Source organism: Anopheles aquasalis, chromosome 2, assembly GCF_943734665.1.
Source record: "Anopheles aquasalis chromosome 2, idAnoAquaMG_Q_19, whole genome shotgun sequence".
In the NCBI taxonomy this organism is placed as follows: Eukaryota; Metazoa; Arthropoda; class Insecta; order Diptera; family Culicidae; genus Anopheles; species Anopheles aquasalis.
Window position 1 is genome coordinate 33,097,744 of NC_064877.1, and position 19,757 is coordinate 33,117,500.

At 52.2% G+C, this 19,757-nt stretch overlaps 1 protein-coding gene across 1 annotated transcript in view; it reads left to right on the forward strand.

Annotated features, from left to right (window-relative positions):
* The first annotated feature begins 10,400 nt into the window (after positions 1 to 10,400).
* The window catches only part of LOC126570262 (B-cell lymphoma/leukemia 11A), a 64,945-nt gene continuing 55,588 nt past the window's right edge, over positions 10,401 to 19,757 (forward strand). The window contains exon 1 of the mRNA XM_050227881.1: positions 10,401 to 11,293. Coding sequence (XP_050083838.1) covers positions 11,257 to 11,293 — 37 coding nt within the window. The 5' untranslated portion in view covers positions 10,401 to 11,256. The remainder of the gene's footprint in view (positions 11,294 to 19,757) is intronic.

Sequence of the window (19,757 nt, forward strand, 5' to 3'; positions counted from 1 at the left end):
TCCCTTGGTCGGCAGCGAGGAAAAGCAGATCAGTACGGTTTTCCGAGGCAGATACAGAAGAGGAAAATACAGAGACAGAGACAGTGAGAGAGACAGAATCAGAAGTCGATGTCTGGAAGGTCGAACACAAAGAAGGCACGATCCTGACGCGCTGGTACGCGCTGGTGGTGGACTGTTGGCTGGTGCACTTAAGCCACATGTGGTCCATATGTGTCGCGTCTGGCCGGGAGCATTCTTTGCGCGTTCGCGATCGCGACCACGGAGAAGAACGTCGAGTCGCTGCGTTCGACTGAACCTGGGGAATCGAAGAGAAAAACATCATGTGTTGTGGTGTTGTCTGTAAAACTCGAAGAAAAAAAAACAGAACAGAAACATCGAACCGTGGCCGGCGAATTCTTGGACGCTGTCCGTGCTGTTGTCGCGGCTCCAACGTACCGGGGGACTCGCAGGGGCCAAGAAGAAAATCCGTGTTGCGTTCCGTTTTTGGAGAACTAATTGATGCACCAAACGCGTCGAAACATCGCAGTAGGCCACGACAGGCTGTGAAGTCCTCGAAGTGACGTTTTCATGGAATTTCCTTCACGCGATTTCGTTATTGAAAGCGAATCTAATCATCTTCTTCCAGCAAGTTATTGGGAAGGGACTCCTCCCGGACTTCCACCGTAAAATATTGTGAACATTAGAATGTCCGGAAACGCTGAACGGCGGGTCCAAACAACAATAAAAATCGAATAAAAAGGATCCACCGTTTACTCGTTCGGCAATCCATTTAATCCGTCAGGTTCAAGGGTTGAAGTGGATCGAAAAAAAAAATCCCCCAAACGTCATTTTCGATCGCACACGATCACCTCTTCAGCGCGGATGCTTTCCGATTTTGGGGCCAACTTCTTGGAATTGCCGATACCGATCGTAGCACAACAAAAACGGGCGACTTCTATTCATCTGCAAAACACCATCCCAACCCAAAAAGAAACACGCTTTAACAAATTAAAAACCTTGACCAACAAAACCCATCTCATCATCATCATCATGATCATCATCATAAGCTCCGCAACCATGGTCGATCGTCTTCCATTCCGTCGCCTCCAGAGATCTGTTGGACCTCCTCTTTAGTACCAAGAAGTCTACTGGGTCTCGTATCCCTCGTCAATCAGCAAGCGAGCGGAACCTCGAAATCGAAATCGAAAATTCCATCCAGCGCGTTCAGTTCGCGTGCGCGCGCCAGGAGTCCGAACACCCTCCCCCCCCCCCCCCCCCCCCCGGTCCGACCGGTGACCTCTCGGATCTCCTTCTGTGCCCCCCACCGCGGGAGGTGTGGCCCGACAACCTTTGTCATGTTCGCCTCGCCCAGCTCAACAGCTTTAAGATGGTCAGTTTTGGGATCGCCAGCGTTTGAAAGGCTGTCGGTGTCCTTCAACAGCGCCTCCCCCATTGGTGCATTCACATAAACTCACTTTTTCGCTCTCCAGCAACAGCAAGAGCGACAGGAAATGGAATTCAATCAAATCTAACCGGGCAGTTGGGTCTGGATGACCCAAAATCCTCGCACCGTGGTATGATCGATATCGATCACGGACCGTGCCACTCGGTTGGTGACGGATTAAACGCAGCGATCCGTAAGACAAGAAGCAGACATGAGCAGAGACCTCCCTTCCCTTCCTGGAATCATACTGGAACGCGATGATCATACAGCACAGACGAGATGGGACGTGCGCCTCAAGCCACAAATCCGCTCACGGGGCCAGTGATCAATCAGACCAGAAAGCTCGGCCCCATGTGTGTGTCACCTGGAGGTGTCTGGCCGGCTTGGGGTCTAAAATTGATTTAAAGTCCCGCCTGCCGCGTCTACAAGCGGTGGACCGGTTCCGTGCGTCGCCGGTGTTATCAAATAATGTTTCAATTATATCTACGAGTGGCCACAAGAGGGAGGAAGAGGACTCCAAGGGGAGGTGATGGAGAAGGACCTGGATCCGTCCGAAGGAGCCATCAAAAGGCGGGGGGGCTGCGAGCATGAAGCAGGAATATGAATGGAAGCGAAACTACCCGGCACACCGAGCAGACACACGAGCGAGCGAGCGAGCGGGCGCGCGATCGTACAGGAAAAATGAATGAACAAAAACCCGTTTTTCTCCCCCCCCCCAGCCACCCCCTTCAACCCCTTTTGGAGGTGGCCCCTGGACGTGGACTCCACGCGACACCGCGAGCGATGAATCATGGAGGCAATTAATCATCTCGTTATTGAATAATGATATTTCTGCGGGCGTGTAATAATGACAAACGAAAGGAAAGGAAAGGAAGGAAGGAAAAAAGAGCAGAAAGAAGGGGAGGAGAAGGAAGAGGGAGGGTTGTTGCTGTAGACTCCGAAACGATGCACCACCGCGGGAGTCGCTCGCTCGCTCGATGTCCACGGCGCGCGTGTTCGGTCTCTTCAAGCCGCTCGGTGGGGGTTGCTTGTAACCATCTTGGCCGTGGCTATGGCCAGTGTCGTACCTGGGTCTGTCCAGCGATCGAGGACCATCATCGGATCGAATCCGATCGCTCGAGGGATCGGTGAGGATCGTTGTTTGGTCCAGTCGATGCTGTCGCGATCGGAATCGAACCCACCGGGACCTCGATCGAAAATTCCGCGAAACCAGGCTCCCATTTGCCCCCTCTTCCTCCCGCCTCTGGTCCTGGCGTGAGCCTGGCGTACAATAATTACACATCTTTCATCTCCAACTCCCGAGACGGCCAACTCCAGGTCTTCAGGCGACTCGTCAATCCTGGAGCCGGAAGGGGGAGGGAAAGGAGATTGGAATTAAGAGATTAAGACCTCCGCTCCGCTTCGGGGAGAAGCGAGGAAGAGCCCAAGAGGAGCACACATAACCAGCAAAAGGCCATGGCGCAGTGTCTCGTGCCGTATGCCACGTACGGCAACCCATCGTCGTCGTCGTCGTCGTCATCGTCATCGCCGTCGCGATCGCCGGTTGATCACCGCTTCTGCTGACCAGCAAAGCCTCATGCACTGGCCACCGACTCCAGGGTGAACATAATTTGAATATCGGCCCACGAGGATCGGCAACAAGCGAGCACACCGAGCGAGAGAGCATGTTCGTCCCGAGCGATTCTGCAATCGTTTGGCCACCAATCCAACCAAGCCAGGGTGCGGGCGCGCGCGCGCGCCTCGATCAGCAATCGATCAGCTGTAATTTGGTTATTTAATTTCGCCCAACAAGCGGGCGCACTCGCGAACCCACGATCGATGGTTCAATCGCCGGGCGCTCCGTCGTGAGCCACTTGGCGACGGTGGCCACGGCCACCAAGTCCTGGACGCTTTTGTAGGTCAATCGCCAATCCAGGAGAGGATTCCGAGGTTCTGAACGCGATCGTGAAATTGGTCGCGATCGTCGTTTCTCTTTCGTTTTCGTGCAAAGGTCAGTGCGATGCGCGATGGTTTGTTGGATTAGCCGACCGCTCTGTCGCTTGGGGTCTGCGTTTTCCGGGAGAGGAATGGGGAACACTGTTTGTGTTCTGTGGCGGAAGGCAGGTTGGGCCGGTGATGTAACTGGGCCGGCCTGGTCTCTGGGACTGTCTTCACGGTGGTCTGTGACCTACCAATGTTTTGGGTGTTCTTTGAGGATCGCCATTTGATTTCGTTATTTTTCTTCAAATGGATGAAGAGAGAGAGAGAGAGAGGGAGAGAGAGAGAGAGAGAGAGAGAGAGAAAGAGAGAGAGAGAGAGAGAGAGAGAGGGAGAATTGAGTGAATGCAAAACACATCAACAGCTGATAACTGAAGTTCCTCTTTGATCTTCACATCACACACTCAAACGATCTGTCCAGTCTTAGGTCCAGACACCTTCCCGGTGGCCCAGATCGAGTGACCACCGTGAAGAAGGGTCTTCCTTGTCGATGGAACTGAAGTTGCAACGTCGCGGTCACTTCGCGGTGTGCCAGTATGCCCTTCAACCTCTTTACCAAACCAAACCTCCCCGGTACTGGCCACTGATCACCGTCACCGATAAGCGATCGCAAACGTGAGCTTCGTGGCGGCGCTGGTCGTGGTGTCCAGAGGTCTGGTGCACGAACTACTCAACGTGGCGTGAAGATGCCCGTTCCACCATCGCCACCTCGTCGCTCGGGTGCATTTCCTTTCCAGCCCTTTCTAATACCGCCGATCCGCCCGCGGTCACCAATCATCAACACCGAACACCATTGAAAGGGAACGGCCGGCCGGAACATTATGGACGCGCTGGTCGCAACGAGCCCTTATTAACCTACATAATGCCGCGAAATAGAATCGTGGTCGTGAACTGAAGACTGAGACCGTCGAACGGATTCGCCTACTACTCCGTCTGTGCGACACACTTGCTGAGGCTGAGGCCAGAGGCTCAGACATCAAAGCAGCACGCTCTACGCTTTGCAATTCGCAACGCAGTGCAGCAATCCATGTGCATGCGAGTGACTTGTTCTCGGGTTCATCATTTTTCCAGTGGCAGTTCCAGTGTCAGCCTCCCACTTACGAGATTTCCCAAGAGGCTGAGGTGCTTTCAATCGAAAACATTTTTAATATCACATCGCGAGCTTTACAAATAAATCCAGTAAACGTGATAAACGTGAAGTTTAATTTTTATTGCATTGCAACTTCAGGTCGGACCTGACGGAGACGACGCAACGCCCTGGCCTGGGCATGGCCCGGGCATGCACTGTCGTAATGCAACGCGCGCATTGCAATGAGATCGCCAAGTTGCCGTGTGGGTGGATGGCTGTTGTCTTTTGGTCCAGGAACGACGAGCAGCTAGTTCCTTCCCTCCATTCGCTACGGGTTTTTCTTCTATTTTGCCTTGCAACGATTTATGCGATGCCTTTGCTAACCCGGGACCCGGGACCGGATGGAGTATTACATTTCTCTAATGAAATTCCTGCCAACAAACAGACAGCGGTGTGTGCGAGCGTGCGCGCCTGTGTTGTGAAGCTACTACTGATGAGCATATGAGGATGCACATGAGCTTGCTCTAGGTATGATGTGTGATGGCCACGACAACGACAACGACGATGATGATGATGTTGTTAGAGTGAAGCTTGTGAACGAGGCGTATGTCTTGTAGCACTCCTCCGGAGATGACGCTTGCGACGACCGACGAGGGTTTTTTAGACCAATAAGAAGCCAATACCGACACGGGACCGTCCACAGAGCTACTCCCTTCAGTAGAACTCGCTTTCCGCCAATTTAATTGCCTCGACCCATTATGGAGCATCGCGAAGGAGCGGAACTGACGAGCGGCGTCGCCAGGACCCCACATAAAGCGTCCACTGCAGTCGCGGACTGATCGAACCCTCCAACTGCCCGGGCACGACTTTCCAATCAGTGCGCCCACAGACACACACCGGTGCGCTGGATCTTGCTGGATGCAAGATCTTTCGCGTGGTTTCGCGCGTTTTCCACCTTGGACCGATCATTTGTTTTTTGTGGCAAGCAAATAAAGTAATGAAAAATATGCTGATGGGTGTTGCAAAATGGGAATAGGGCCTCGGATTGGATCTCCGTCGTCGGTCTGCAATTGGTGTGATCTTTTGGGCGATGAGCAATGCGGACAAATTTGCTGCAAAATGTTTATCATTTATCTGGACTTCTGCCTTGTTACGGAGGAGAAGAAGTGGTCGAGGTCCTAGTGATAAATGACGCTGGATGACCCGAAATGACTGAATGATCGCGAAGTGGCTTGACCTACTTCAGCGAGTGTTACAAGTAGCTTCAACGATCACAAGGCTTTTAATTTCGTTGTGATGAGAACATTAAAAAAAAACGGTTTGCAGTTGAAAATGATAATAGAATGTTCTATATTTTAGTGCAGAAGATAGAATTACATTTTTAGACAGATTAAACGTGGAAATTGTAGAACAGGTTTTTCTTTATTGAGATTTATATTTAGTTGTTGATACAGTCATAACTAAATCAACGTATATTATTTGGATATAGCGATACAGAGTTTCTATTTTTTTAGCTTTTTCCTGTCTGTAATGGTTACAGAAAAGGAATTCTGATTCCATGTCTACTACTATAGAAGTGATAGTGGCGGTCTTTGTGCGTAGATGCTTGGCTCTACTCTCAGTGTTGTAATTTCAGTCACAGTTAATGTTCTTTTTCCATCGCAAAGCGCATGAGGTTAGCCTTTACCTTTAGATATTAAAATATCTGTTACATGTGCAAAACACAGCGTACGATTAATATGCTTTAATCCATGTCAAATAGTATGTTTGCAATAAATTTAAATTTAAAATTAGAAGTACTACTATGGATGCTTAATAGTGATTCTTTGGAAGCAGGTAGAACACACGAAAACTGTGCCAAGCTATCTAATGAATCAAAATGTCCTTTATCACAGCGTAAAATAGTTCAAAGTCTAGGAAATCAGCAACAATCAGCAGCAACAACTTTAAACTCTTAACTGTAAGGTAATTGAAGAATGGCAGATTTCGAAAATTTAACAAATGAACCTTTGGAAGTAGCTCTGCTCACAAGAAAGCATGTATAATGTTAGACTTAGTATTAAAAGGATATCCTTGCTTTCGAAATACAAATAAAGTCTTCTAAGCAAACTCAGCTTGATTTTCAAGACGATGCAAAGAGGCATCCATTAAAACCATAAATTTTCTTAGGAAGGACTAATGAAATACATAAGCTGAATATATTCCTCAAAACATTATTACTTAAAATACAAACAGGAGTTCATACTAACCACTGAATCCCTCATATTCACAATTAAGTTGAAAAGCGCGATTCTCCTCACCAGCAGCCATCTATAAAATTGCCCAAAAAAACCGGGCAATCGGGCTCAAGTTTAAGTTCCCATTTTTTCTCCGACAAAAGAAAACACCGTCACCGGCCGGCCAACCGACCGGCCGACCGGCAAAATGGGGCCCGTGGAAAGGAAAGCGAAAAGTTTGCCCAATAAAACTGACCTTTCCGAACGTGGTCCCCGTTGGCGACGACCGAGACGGCGGCGACGCCAACATTGCCGGCCGGTAGCAAGCAGCAGCTATCGTTTTACAACCGCGAAGCCGTCGAAAACAAAATGCCGGCACGGAGTGGAATATAAAAAAAACCAAAGCCCCGATTCCACGCGCAATAAAAGGAAGTGGCAAATGGCTGGCAGGCAGGAAGGCAAAAAAAATGGTCTCGCGATCTCGCGCCAAAGGCAAAGGCAATGAATGAAGGACTCGCTTCGCCGCCACACAACGGTAGTCGCATTAACGGATCCTGGCGGAAGAGAGGAACCGTTAAGAAGGACCGTTAAACGCTGTCGACGATTAAAAGAAATTACGAAGGCAAATGAGCGAGTACGATGGTCCAACTGGATGACGTGGAGGAGGTCCTGTGGTGGCCCAGGGGAGGGGGGCGATCTGATTCAAGTGGAAGAGAAGGGAAACAACAAAAACGCAATCGGATGGCGAGGCGTGCGCTGGTCCTGGTCCGCGAGTGTCCGGCAGCCAGCGTATCCTTGTGTGACCGAGCGAGCGAGCGAACGAGTCCTTTGACTTCCCCATCCATTCGGACCCGCCTGCGCATGCGGCGGCAATTTCCCCCTCTACACAGTGACCGAAGTCCACCCCACTACCCCTTCACCCTTGTCTTTCCATCTCGCTCTCTCTCTCTCTCCGGGGTTGTGGCACGAAAGGGGTTCTTCGGGTGGAATCGAGCGAATGGAAGATTCGCGCGCCCACCACCCGCTGAGAGAATCGAGCGCGCGTGGCGCTCACTGCATCAATCGCGCTCGCCCTCTCTCTTTCTCATGCTCTCTCTTCCATCTCTCTTTGTTGTTATGTTGTGGCACTCACGGACTACGCGGATGCTGCGGACCACGGTATGTCCTTAAAAAGGGGAAAATTCGGACATTCAGCGACTTTGTTTGTGTTTGTGAGGGGGTTAGCGGATTGAGGGGGGTAAACTTCACCCCTTTTTCACCCCCTGCGCAAGAGAGGGGCGTAGAGGTGGTGCGGTGTGTCCAGTCCAGTGATGCAAGGACAGAAATGGTCCCGTTGTGCGGCTGCGTTACGCATACTACGATGCTGGGAATAACGGGAATCGGTTCAATGAAGGGATGAAGGGTCCTTTGAACGCCGGTCGACCGACCGAGGGGGTGTCTGTGTGCGTGACGGGTGTGGAAAGCGAGGGAAAAGCGCTCCCGATGACGGGGAAACTCGCATTAAGGGCAGCGTCGCGAAGCGAAGGGGTTCGTTGCGTATCACTCGCGACTGTCCCTCGTCCGCGTCGTGGACTCGCTCTCTTTCGCTCACTCTGGGAGTCACTCTCCCTCTCTCTCCGTAGCAGTCCACACACGGCACACTTGGCACAGCAGCTCATTTGCATTGCCTCGCGCCCTACGCCCAGATGATGTGATGCTGGAAGCTCGAAATACGAAACCTCGCCTCGTGCACCCTCGCTCTTTAGTCCGCTTTTCCCTCAGCACATACACTGAGAGAGCCGCAGCCTGTGGAAAACAAGGGATGGAAGACAACGCGATGGCGAGGGCGAGGGCGACCACTAAACACACCGTGGCCGGGGAACGGCGCGGCGATCCCTTTCCTCTTCGGAGCGTCTCGCTTGATGTGAGACAGAGTGAGCGAGCGAGAGAGGGAGAGCGCGACCGGCATCATCGTCGTCGTCGTCGTCGTCGTTGTTGCCGTTGTTGTTGTTGTTCGCGCTCGCCTCCCCCTTCTGGGCGATGTCCGCGAGTCCGTCGTCGTCATCGCCCGTCGCCGCCTCTCCGGACACGACCTAACACTCGCTCTCTCGCTCGCTCGCTCTCGTTCACTCGTTGACTTCTTCTTCGTCGTGGTGGTGGCGAGGCCAACCCATCATCATCGCCACACGCAGCACCACCAGCAGCAGCAGCAGCAGCAGCAGGCGGCCGGGGCGGTGTGATATAACGTTCTGCCCAGACGGTCACACAGATGCAAACGGACTGTCGCGAAGTGAGGATGTCCAAGCGTCGGTGCGCTGCTTGAAGCCAAAACAAAAGCGACCACATCCACAAACACACATACACACACACACAGACGGGTGCGCTTGATCTGCCGCCCCCAACATCCAGCATCATCGTCATCGCGAAAAGCGCGCGCGTGCCAAACCGGACTTGACCATCGGCGGTGCCAGTTAGTTAGTTAGTGGAGCCCAGCCAGCACAGTCGGAGCGGAGTGTCCCAATGTCCAGCAGCAGCAGCAGCAGCAGCGTAGTGCAAGCCGGTGGCTGAGTGTGGCTCGCATTCGCTACACGATCTCTCTATCGCCTCTATCGTGATATTCGTGATCGACGCTTTGTGGACCTTCTCCCCCGTTTTGGTCTCAAACACAGTGCAACACAGTGAACCCAGTGACGAAGGAATAGGCCCCGAGTACCGGCAGCATTTAGCACCTGTTCGTCGGCAAGACAAGTGGTGTGTACGAGTGTGCTCGTGTGTACGTGTGCTTTGGTGTTTTGTGTACTAGTAGTTACTAAAAAAGTTGTAAAGTAAATCAATTAATCAAACCAACCAACCAGCGGGCAAGATTGCAATACAGTTAGTTTTTAGCATTAACAAATCAAAGTTCACTGCGACGTCAGAATTTAGAATCAAAATTTCACTCTACGTGTCTGTTTGAGTGTGAAACAAGTGCAGCAGCCGTTTGTTTGTGACAGTTTTACTAAAGTGGTTTTTTCTGCACAAAAAATATCAACCGCCTCCTGCCAGTGTTACAAAAAGAGGGTGAAAAATTAAGCAAAAATTTTCACGCAAGAAGCAAAGAAAAACTATGCTCGAAAGGCAGCTGCAGCAATCCTTTGAGCGAGTTGAACGAAGTGTATAAGAACGGTAAAATAATATCGAAGCAACCAGGACGGAGAAATCATCATCTTCATCTTAATCGACAGCAAGAGTGCACCTCAGTGCAGTGTTTGTGGTGTGCTTTCCTTGTCGGTCCAGAACACAGTGCAACTTGTCGCGAACGTTTCCGCGGACGCAACGAATCCCCGGGATAAACACGGTGCCACCAGCGGTCACTGCAGCTCCGAGGAGGCGCGGCGTTTTTATGAATGAAAACGCGCTAGGACGCGCTTCTAGTACTACTACGCGCGTTTTGTGCGTGGTTTAGTGCGTTCGTCCGTGGTTTATTTTCCGCGTGTTTTTCCGCGTCCTTTGTTTTCCGTGTTGTTTTGGTCTGTCCGTCTGTTGGTGTGGCCGCGTGTGGGTGACAACATTGTGAGACGACGCGACACTCACGCCCCTGATCCTTTTTTGTTCCGGTCCGAGAAGAACGTTTTTTTGCTCCACTCTCTCGCGGCGTCGCGAGAATTTTTAATTTTCCACACCGCCGCACCGTCCCACCACTTTCCGGTCGCGGTCCACGAGGATGCTAATTAAGACGAGCGCCGGCCAGCAGCAGCAGACGACGACGACGACGACAACGAGGCAGACGGAGACGGTCGGTTGGAATGATTTATCGGTGCGCGGTAACCAGCAGCAGCAGCATCACCAAGCCGGCCACGGCTACTACTACGTGCGGTGAGCGAAAGTTTCTTTGCATCTTCGTCAGCTGAGCAGAGTCCGCGAAGCACCGTCGAGTGAGAGAGTGAGAAACAGCGAAAAAAAAGTAAAAGAAATCGGGACATCCGCGACCGCGAAAGCGCACACCAAGAAGTCCGTTCGTCAAGTCGAATCCTCGAGCGCGAGTAACAAGTGACGACGACGACCAGAAGGGCCGGTGAAAAGCGAGAAACAAAACAGAAAAGTATTCATAAACCCCAGGCGTTGGTGGTAGCGGAGTGAAAAGCGTAAAAACGCGCAAGGAAGCGTCTTGGTGAAAAAACATCCACCCCAAAAAAAAGAAAAAGAAAAACACGAAGACACCCGCGACGCGCTCGCGGATAAAAGTCAGCTGTTTCCCGTGGCATGCTGTGATGAGTTCGGTTCTCCGTGTTGTGCTCCGATGCTGAGGGAGGAAACGTGAATGAAAATTTGCGCGATTTGCCAACGTAGTGGCAAGTTTACATTATTGACCCGAGGTGCACCGTGCGCCCAATTGTCCGCGTAGCGATGCTTCCAACGCACCGTGACCGTCGTGCTAGTGTGCTACCGTGTGTGCTCCTTGTAGTGAGCCAGTAAAGGACGACGCGTGTGCTAGTGAGCGGGAAGTGATAAACTGATTAACAAAAGGACGGATCGTTCAAGTGTTGAGCGAGGAGCTGTAACACCGTACGAAGGAAGAAGCCAGTAGAGACACATCGAGCATCGTCGCCAAAATGAGAATCAAAATGCCTGCCGTACGAATCGCCCAAGGTAGGTCCATTTCATGCCGCTAGAGAGCTACTGATCGGTAGCGAGCTGGAATGATTTAATTTAATTGAAGAACCAACACAGTTCGCCAGTCCCGTACCGACCCTCTTGGCCTGTTAGCTTGGCCAGCACACACTCCGAGGGCGTCCTTTTTGTAGCGCGTCATTTTTAAACAACTTACGGAACCGAACTCCAAACGTTCGTGGGAGATTCGTGTGCGGGATCCGAATCCGAGACTGGGGCGTGATGTGTGGAGATTTAATTCGGGATTATGAGACGAAGGATAGGCAGGTGGAGTGCTGGTGCTTACCCTTGAAGTTCGTTCTAAGGGATGGTGTCGGATTTATCACTCTCGGCGGGCGTGGGAACCTGGGACAAACATCAAAGTATCAGTAAACATCATTTGGTTTGTAGGCCAGTGGTTAGCATTAGGTTGAGTTGCAATGTTATCTGCAAATCATTCGTCAATACTATCCGTGCACCAGTCAGGCGACATATTTAAACCACATAATCCCCCGGGCACCACCGGCAACGACCCCGACGAACAGTTTTCAGGCGGTGTTTTTGGACTTTAAAATTATTAACTCTTTGTCCAGGGTAACCAACGACAACGCATAAAGCGCCTGCGAACCCCTTCAGCTCGTCATCGAATGAAGTCATATTCCGTTCCGTGCGTCCATTATGTTGGTGTCCGATGATGCGTGAAAGAACGGGTGAGCCAACGGAGCGAAGAAGTTAATTCACGGCACGAGGCACGATCACTCGCGGTCAAGGAAGTGTTCCGCTTTGTGCGCATTGCAGAGTGACCGGAAATTAACCGGGATCCGAGTGTGCTGTGTGCTGGTCAGCATAGGTCGCATGCCCGGACCTTCGCTTTCTGTGTCCGAGGATGTGTCCGAAAGGTTTATGGGACCCTTCTCTTTCTTTTCGTTTTCCTTTGTGCCTTGGACATTGTGACCGGACACTCAGTACCCCTCTCGGTGCCGTCGTAACCTTTGCGTTTCCACATAATACCGCGTGCTGAACCCCTTTTCTTCGGATGACTTTTATGACTTCTCAACCAGGTTTTGTTGTATTCTTCCGAGACGCTGCTGACCCCTCTTGAAGCAGGCATGCAGATGCTCCCCTTGGATCTTGGTAATCCGCTTTGCATAATACTTGACACGGTTTTTGGTGGCTAATTTTATTACTTGACCGTCGTCTTGCCGTCCATAGGTCGCCCATAATCGGTGACCTGAAGTTGTTAATCGTTTCTGCGATGCAATACCGATTGTTTCGCATTGCTCTGGAGAGTAGTCGGACTTTGCACAACTGGCTGGAAGTGGCGCGGTCCGGAAATAGCGCTCAGCCAGCCAGTCCCAATCACAGTTCGCTATCGATTCCTTTGCCATTGTTCCAGAAGCACGCAGTTTATTTTTTTCTTTTAGTGAGACAACAAATAACCTCCTGTTCCTTAAGGCTGTCATCACTGAGCCAAGGCGACGTCAATTGCCGGTACATTCCTGTTTGCTCTGTCAATATTGTGTTGCCGGCGGTGCTGGAAATCCAAAACAAAAAACGCGTAAAACAAGATGTGCGCGTGTCGTTCTAGAAAAGACGATCGCGGGCGTTTGTTTGGTGGCCAACTGTGCCAGTCATGCCCGGCCACGAGCGGCCAGTTACCGGGCCGTTAGACCGAGTGTGTACACGCACGTGCAGTACCTGGCATTGGTATTTTTAGGCGTCCGTATTTGAACAACCGGAACTTCAATGACACAAGCGTGTAACCTTCCGTCCGATTTCGACCACGCTGCTACTACGTGATTGGTGGATGGGGGTTTGAGCGTCCCGAATCATAAGTCAATCCTTAGGGTCCCTTGGATTCCTGTGATGACGAGATATTCCTTTTTGGTCATCTTCCTCAGATCATCTTTTGCCTTCAAGCCGGCCCATAGGCTCACTGGGGTTTTGTTCTTGAAGTCACCTACGGGACACTACCACAATGACAATGCACCCGACCAGACCAGACATGTTGGGCTAAACTCGGGGAAAACGAGCAAAGCGAGAGTTCGCGTGCGCGTGCACTGCAGAAAGCAAACAGAGACGGGCTACCGATCGGTTCGAACTCGCGCCAAGAAGACCACCTTCGTCGAGGTACACCACAGACTCCCAGTGCCATCGACCGACCCCAGACCACACGCCGTCTTATCGCCGTACCCCCCAAAAATGGGCGCAGTTGGTAACAGCCTGATTCCAGCAAGAGGGAATCCCGGGTTGGGAGGAAAAAAAGGGGTTGGTCCGCGTAACGGTAAACCACATTTTCGCGTGAAGCCCAACCGGAAGCCGTGCGATGCAAACATCCGGCGTTTCAACACCAATGTCCCTGTTTTCTGCAAATGGCTCGTCGACGAGGACGACGATCTCGAACTGCAAGATGACACTTTGGATGCCTGCACGTACACGCACTTTAGCACCCCGGGTACACCAGAGTTCATCCCGCGAGGGTACAGCAAACCTAAGGTGCAACTCCAAAACCACCAACAGTGTCGATGTCCCAGGTGTTTGTGTTCGGAGACAAGTCCATGCCCTCGATTTGCACCGCTCCATTTCTTTTTTTGTTCTTGGTGCGTTACCTCCTCTTCTTCCGCTCCCTCTCCTTCTCTTTCTGTGCGAATCCTCATCACCTTTTGCGCCAAAGTAGCGACCGGATACCACCGAGCGGCTGTGGCTGTGACGGCGAAACGTGCCACGCCACTTCCTCGCACGTGTTCCAGTGACGGCGCGTGGTGCGTGTCCTGCGTTGCGATCCTCGCAGCATAATTTGCATACCGGCGCCTGTTCAATGCCGGTCGAATCGATACGTATGTGTTTGGGTTTTCTAGTTTGCCGGAAAAGGGGGCTGGATCACTCCATTTGATGGCTCGAGACGCGGAGTGCAGGATTCACGTTCCAGGATCTCGTGACCGGTCGCCCTGTTGTGTCCGCCGATTACACTACTTTCCTTTTGCCGCTGCGTTGCTGCTTTATGCTGCTTTGTGAGTAGTCACAGCGAAAGTTAGTGACGACTAGGTGTGGCCGCAAAGGAAATTCAGGTCCAGGAGTGAGTCCAAGTTTGATCGATTCCCTGTAACACAATTTACTCCCGTGGTGTGGCATGGCGTTGCGTGGTCGTCCTTGCGTGTCCTCCGTCCTGTGCTGGTCCGTGCCGGACACGGACATTTGCTGAGTTCCCACCGGCCACCGAGTCCAGTGTTCCCCTTTTTTGTCCAATCAGCGTGAAGCTCGTCTGTTAGTCTGACAGTTGGGATGAGAGAGAGGAGCTCCCCACCCGCGGGGCGGTGGATCGAGAAATATCGAAAACTTTCCCGAACCTGCCGAGTGGTCGGTCGGTCCGTCCGTCGGTCGTTGGTCGATTGGTCGGTGATTGGACACATCCGCCCAACACCACACACCACACCACCAGGACAAGGATTTCGCCCTCAGTTGGAGCAAGCGCACCTCATCTTCTGGTCGCGCGTTCGTCCAGCAAAAAGGGGGCCAGGGTGGCTTGGTGGTGAAGTTTGTTTTCTTCGTGACCTGTTCCACCCTGCCTCGCCATCCTCCTCCTCGTCGTCCTCTCTGCTTGATTTTCACTGGCCAAACACTCGACGTTAAGCGTGTCGTGTCGTGTCCTTCGCCCACTCGGTGCCCGGTTGTCATGCCGAATGATGAATGGAGGGGCGGGAGTGGGATGCCCCACTACTCCCCCACCGAGGGGTGTTGGTGGTTGTGGGTTGTGGCGACCACGTCCTCGTGCTGGCTGGATGTCCATCGAGCCCCCCAACCGCCGACCCCGAGTGTCGCCTGCGCAACTCCTCCTTGGCCAGTCGGTCAATGTTCCCCTTTTTTCCCTGACATCCTTGTGCAGCTGTAAGTGTGTATGTGTCCGTTGGTGGGCATCGTTTGTTTGGTTGTTTGTATCGATTAAATAGAACTGGATAGAGCAAGCATGGTCGTGAAGTGTGCGCGGGGGCGGGCGGGGTGGTGGTGCTGGTTTGGGAAATAAAAGAAAATCATCGCCACAGACTGGTGCCACCCCCCGTGTAATGCTGCTGCTGGGAGCTATCCTTCGGGCACGGGCATGCAATCGGACGGACACTGATTGCCAGTGTGTGGTGGCGGTGTTTTGTCTTTCCAGCGTTGATGAGCATTAGAGGCATTCGTTACTGGCGTCGTCTGTCCTTGCGATGGAGTCAATACCGAAAGTGATATAGCGTGAAAGTCCTTTTGGAAGGTCATTTAAAGCACTTAAACTGTATTTCTAAAGATTTTAGTTTAAAGTTTTCAAAATTATTTTCAATTAATCTCAGAAGTTCTTTTACTCTTTTCTTCTGTCAACAATACAACTTCCAACACAGCGATCTATAACAACTACCTTCAGAAACTTCAGATCCTTCAAATTGCATCAAAGCCACAGAGCCATCACAGTCCAGCATTTCCCACGAATTCCACAAAATTCCAAACATTCCAATGGAGGTCCATGTTCCCATGGACCGGAACTGAAGGGGGCCACTTCATCCCACTATTCCCCAGCGAAACCCGGAAGTCTCACATTCATTCAATCAATTTCTTCAAATCACACTCTCTCCAACTCTCGGTCGGTGCGCGCTCGAGACGCACTTATCCGCATCCGGTCGCGGCTGGTCAGCCAGGACGAATCGACGACGGTGGCGTACGTCCTGCGGTCCTAGGGAGCTCAAGAGCCTCGCCACTATTCGCATCCTGCGCAAGACCTTCTCTCCCCCTTTCCTTAACGGTATCTAGCGGGGCCCGGCTGCAACTCCGGTCCGGCATTGTTCACCGCGTCAATCCCTTGCCTTTTTGCTGGACCGCCGGCCAGTCGACCGGCCACCGGTTCCTTCATTTGATTAAAACCCCTTCCATCCTCTGGGCAACGGAACGGAAACTTTGGCACGAATCCACGCCCGGGATCTCCAACGACTTAATCGCCATCGATGGCGATTGCGAAGCGTTTGCAGTGGCAGCATCTTGCGTCCATTGTTCGTCCCCGGTATCGTCCAGTCTTGGACGCGCACGGGAATCGATTCAAGAACGAGAGCAGAAACAAAGGAACATTTACAAGGGGAACATTGTGTAAGAGCGAACGAAAGAACGCACTCGGTGGGGTCTCCGGGAATGCGAACGGAATCAGCATGAACCGCCAGCACACACGGCGACCAGTGGTCTTGGTCGCGAGGGATGGATGGCCTGAGCCGGATGGAATACGGAACATAATTATACACACGCATGCATGCCCGTGCCCGCACCCGTCGACTGTCCGCGGACAATGCGCAACCTTCCAAATTACCGGAAGAGCTCTGAATATGAATGAAGTGATTTCTGTCCTCACGGTGATGCCAGCTAGCCGGGCAGCCGTGTTCGGTCCTCGTTGCGACCTTTGGTTAATTTGAGGTCAAGTTGCCTTGGCGAACCCCGTTGCCCACAAAGGCCCCTTGGCCGTCCTTTTATAAGAGACCCTCTGGGGAAAGGGGACGACGTCTTAGTCCGATGGTCCGATCGCTGGCCCGTTGTACATGAGATCCTCGCACGCATTGTAATTCAATCTGTTTGTCCGCGCGCGATATCGCGAAGTCACCTGGGGCCGTACCGGATGTTTCCGGAGAAGATGTTTTGATCGTGCGTGAGACGCCCGAAAAAAAACGTCGAAATCGCTCGCGCGCCCAATGACTTTTCGACCTCGCCCAAGGCTCGAGGCCCTTTTTGGTTCGGTTTTCGGAGGGAGGGCAACGGCCAGTCAGGCCAGTTATCCTTTTCGATGCGCACTTTCGCGGTGCACTGTGTGGTGTGGAAGGTAAATTATGTTGGGATATGGTTGGGTGGTGGACGCCGATGCACGGCAATTGCACTTGGAGTGCAGTTGCGTAGGTGTAACGACGCAAATGGTCTCTTGTGGTCCATTGTGTTTGAAGCCCACCAGCAACGCGATTAAGGGTTGTTGGGCCGACGAAGAAACGAAGACGAGACTCGGTAATTACCAAACTTGCTCTTCTCCCATGATGAACCGCATCGCATCTTCTTGCATTTCACTTGGTACTAATCATGTGGGAGGGGGAGTTCTGTGTCTCTCTAGACGCAATTAATGAGAAAGAGAAGCCAAGAATCCATTACTCACCGCGCACCATTCCGGTGCGTCATAGGAGTGATAGAATGGTGATCCGTTACCGTTCCGCAATGGATATGCTAATCGATGCAATCACACAGCCCTGCAAGAGCGATGAGTGCACCCTTCAACAGCTGCCGAACCAGTCCCTCCGCCGGGTACAGCGATTGATGAAATCATTCTGCGTAATTGAACGCATCGGAGGCCGCATAGATCGGTCCAAGGGGCGGGGGAAGCGAGTAGAGGCCTAATAACGATAATTAAGTCGCCGGAACGCCGGCCTGCCGCTGGCACCACACGACGACGACGACGTGGAGTCTGTTTTCGACGGATGACTCCATCGTGGCCTGCAGGACACACTGAACACTGTTCGTGCAGCGAAACCACCAGTGCGCGGACCAATCGAGCTGAGATTGACTCTTATGAGATCATGTTACGGCCACGGCGAGCCATTCGCGTGCCTTTGTTTTACTGGCGGTGGCAATTTGTCCGAAATTATCTCGCCCCAACCATCGGCATGGCCTGGATGGCCTTGGATGGATGCGATGGAAAGGGGGTCCGGCTCATGATTGACTCATGTATCTCGGAGCACACCACGGATTGCGGATTGTTTCGATCGCAAGGAACGGGGATTATTCATGATCTTTTTTCCTGGTAAACAAATGCCTCCCAATGGAGGTGTAGCAAGCGAAACGAAGCAAAAGTGTCTATCTAGCAGTAAAAAATCCGATACAGATCATCCGGTATGACGGTGAAGTCAACTCGAAGACTCGAGCTGACGGTCAGTACGCGTCAGCATAATCATTCGGTGCGTTTGCCACTCGGGCATCGCATTATACCGGTCAGTGGAGTTGCGGATGAAGTCGTCTAGAGTTGTGACCACGTAAACCGAATCCCATCCCGGTCTTAAACGGTGTCCACGGATATAAACATCCGAACGGTGAAACGGAACAGCACAGAACGGGGTAGAGCTCCAGGAAAGTTTCGTCGTCATGGATTGTGAACGGAGGTTCTGGAGCGCGAGCATTTCGACCATTTTTAACTCGCTGGCCCGATGGTGGCGTATCTACAAAGCAAAAAAAAAGACAACAAAAAAGAGAAAGAAAACGTCGCGAGGGACGAGGGTGAACCCCGTCAACAGTCGTTGGCGCGGTTGCGACACTTCGCGTTTGACCTACTTGTGCGCGATTCGCGGATTGTGGGCCGTGCCTTGGCCTGCCTTGGCGCCTTTGTCATAATCGGTCACGCAGGTATTCGGGCACCAACTCCCGCCACCCGGCCCGCCCGCTCACATACACTCACTGCGATGACCTCGTTGTGTCTAGTGTCCCCGTTTCCAGTACCGGGGGCTCCACCAACCTGTGCACCACTCCGACTCCGAAGTCTCTTCCGGACTCTTCCGGACACTCGCCAAGTACCGAGCGGCCAACCAAAGCTCGGTTGTCGGTTGGTGTCGCCGAAAAAGGTTTGGTTTGGTATGGTTTTTGGACTTGAGCCCAACATTCCGAGATGTCATTCGTCGATCGTCGAAGGGGAATCCAAGAAGGGGGGGGGGGGAGGGGGGGGGGGGAATTCCGATGCGACCGGCGAACAACCTGCGTCGTCTCCGTCGTCGTCATGTTGATCTGCCATCGGAGCAGGTTGGTCGGAAACTCGGCGGCCGCAAGCTGTCAAAACAAAAAGCTGCTGGCTCCCCACACAAAATACCGAGAAAGCTAACAACAACAACAAAAACATTAACAACAGAAATGCGTGTTCTCGTGTGTGGCGTGTTGGTTCCTCGGAGTAGGTAACGTCACCGAAAAAGGAAAGGGAAGGAGATCTGTCCTCGACCGATCGAGCGAGCGACCATGGTCCACCCCCCGCCCCCCACCCCCCAAACCGGAGCGGACCTTCGTTTGTCCTCATGCGGGACACGCGGGTAATGAGTAAATATTTGATTAATTACAAAACAAACGGAACGGCGAAACCGAGCTTCGGTTTCTCGCGTGTCCGCTGTTCTAGCTTCGGTTCGGGGGTCCCCCAAAAACCATTTGACAGCGGACGGTGGTGGAGGGGCGGAGGGGGGTGTTTCAGTTTAATCGGTCGTTGTGGCCCCGCCGTTGGTTTATGACCACTTGCGAGTTGCTCTATTTGTGGTCGGTACTGGGCCATCGTCGATGTCGCTTATCGTTGGCGCTCCCATTTCGCTCGGTCGTCGTTTTTTTTTCGGTCGAACCATCGCCCAACACAACGATCTTCATTCTTTGCGGTATTTTCTGTAGATTCTGGGGAGCTTTTGGTGGTCGAGGGTAGAGGTAGAGCACGCCATGTCCATACGACATGCCA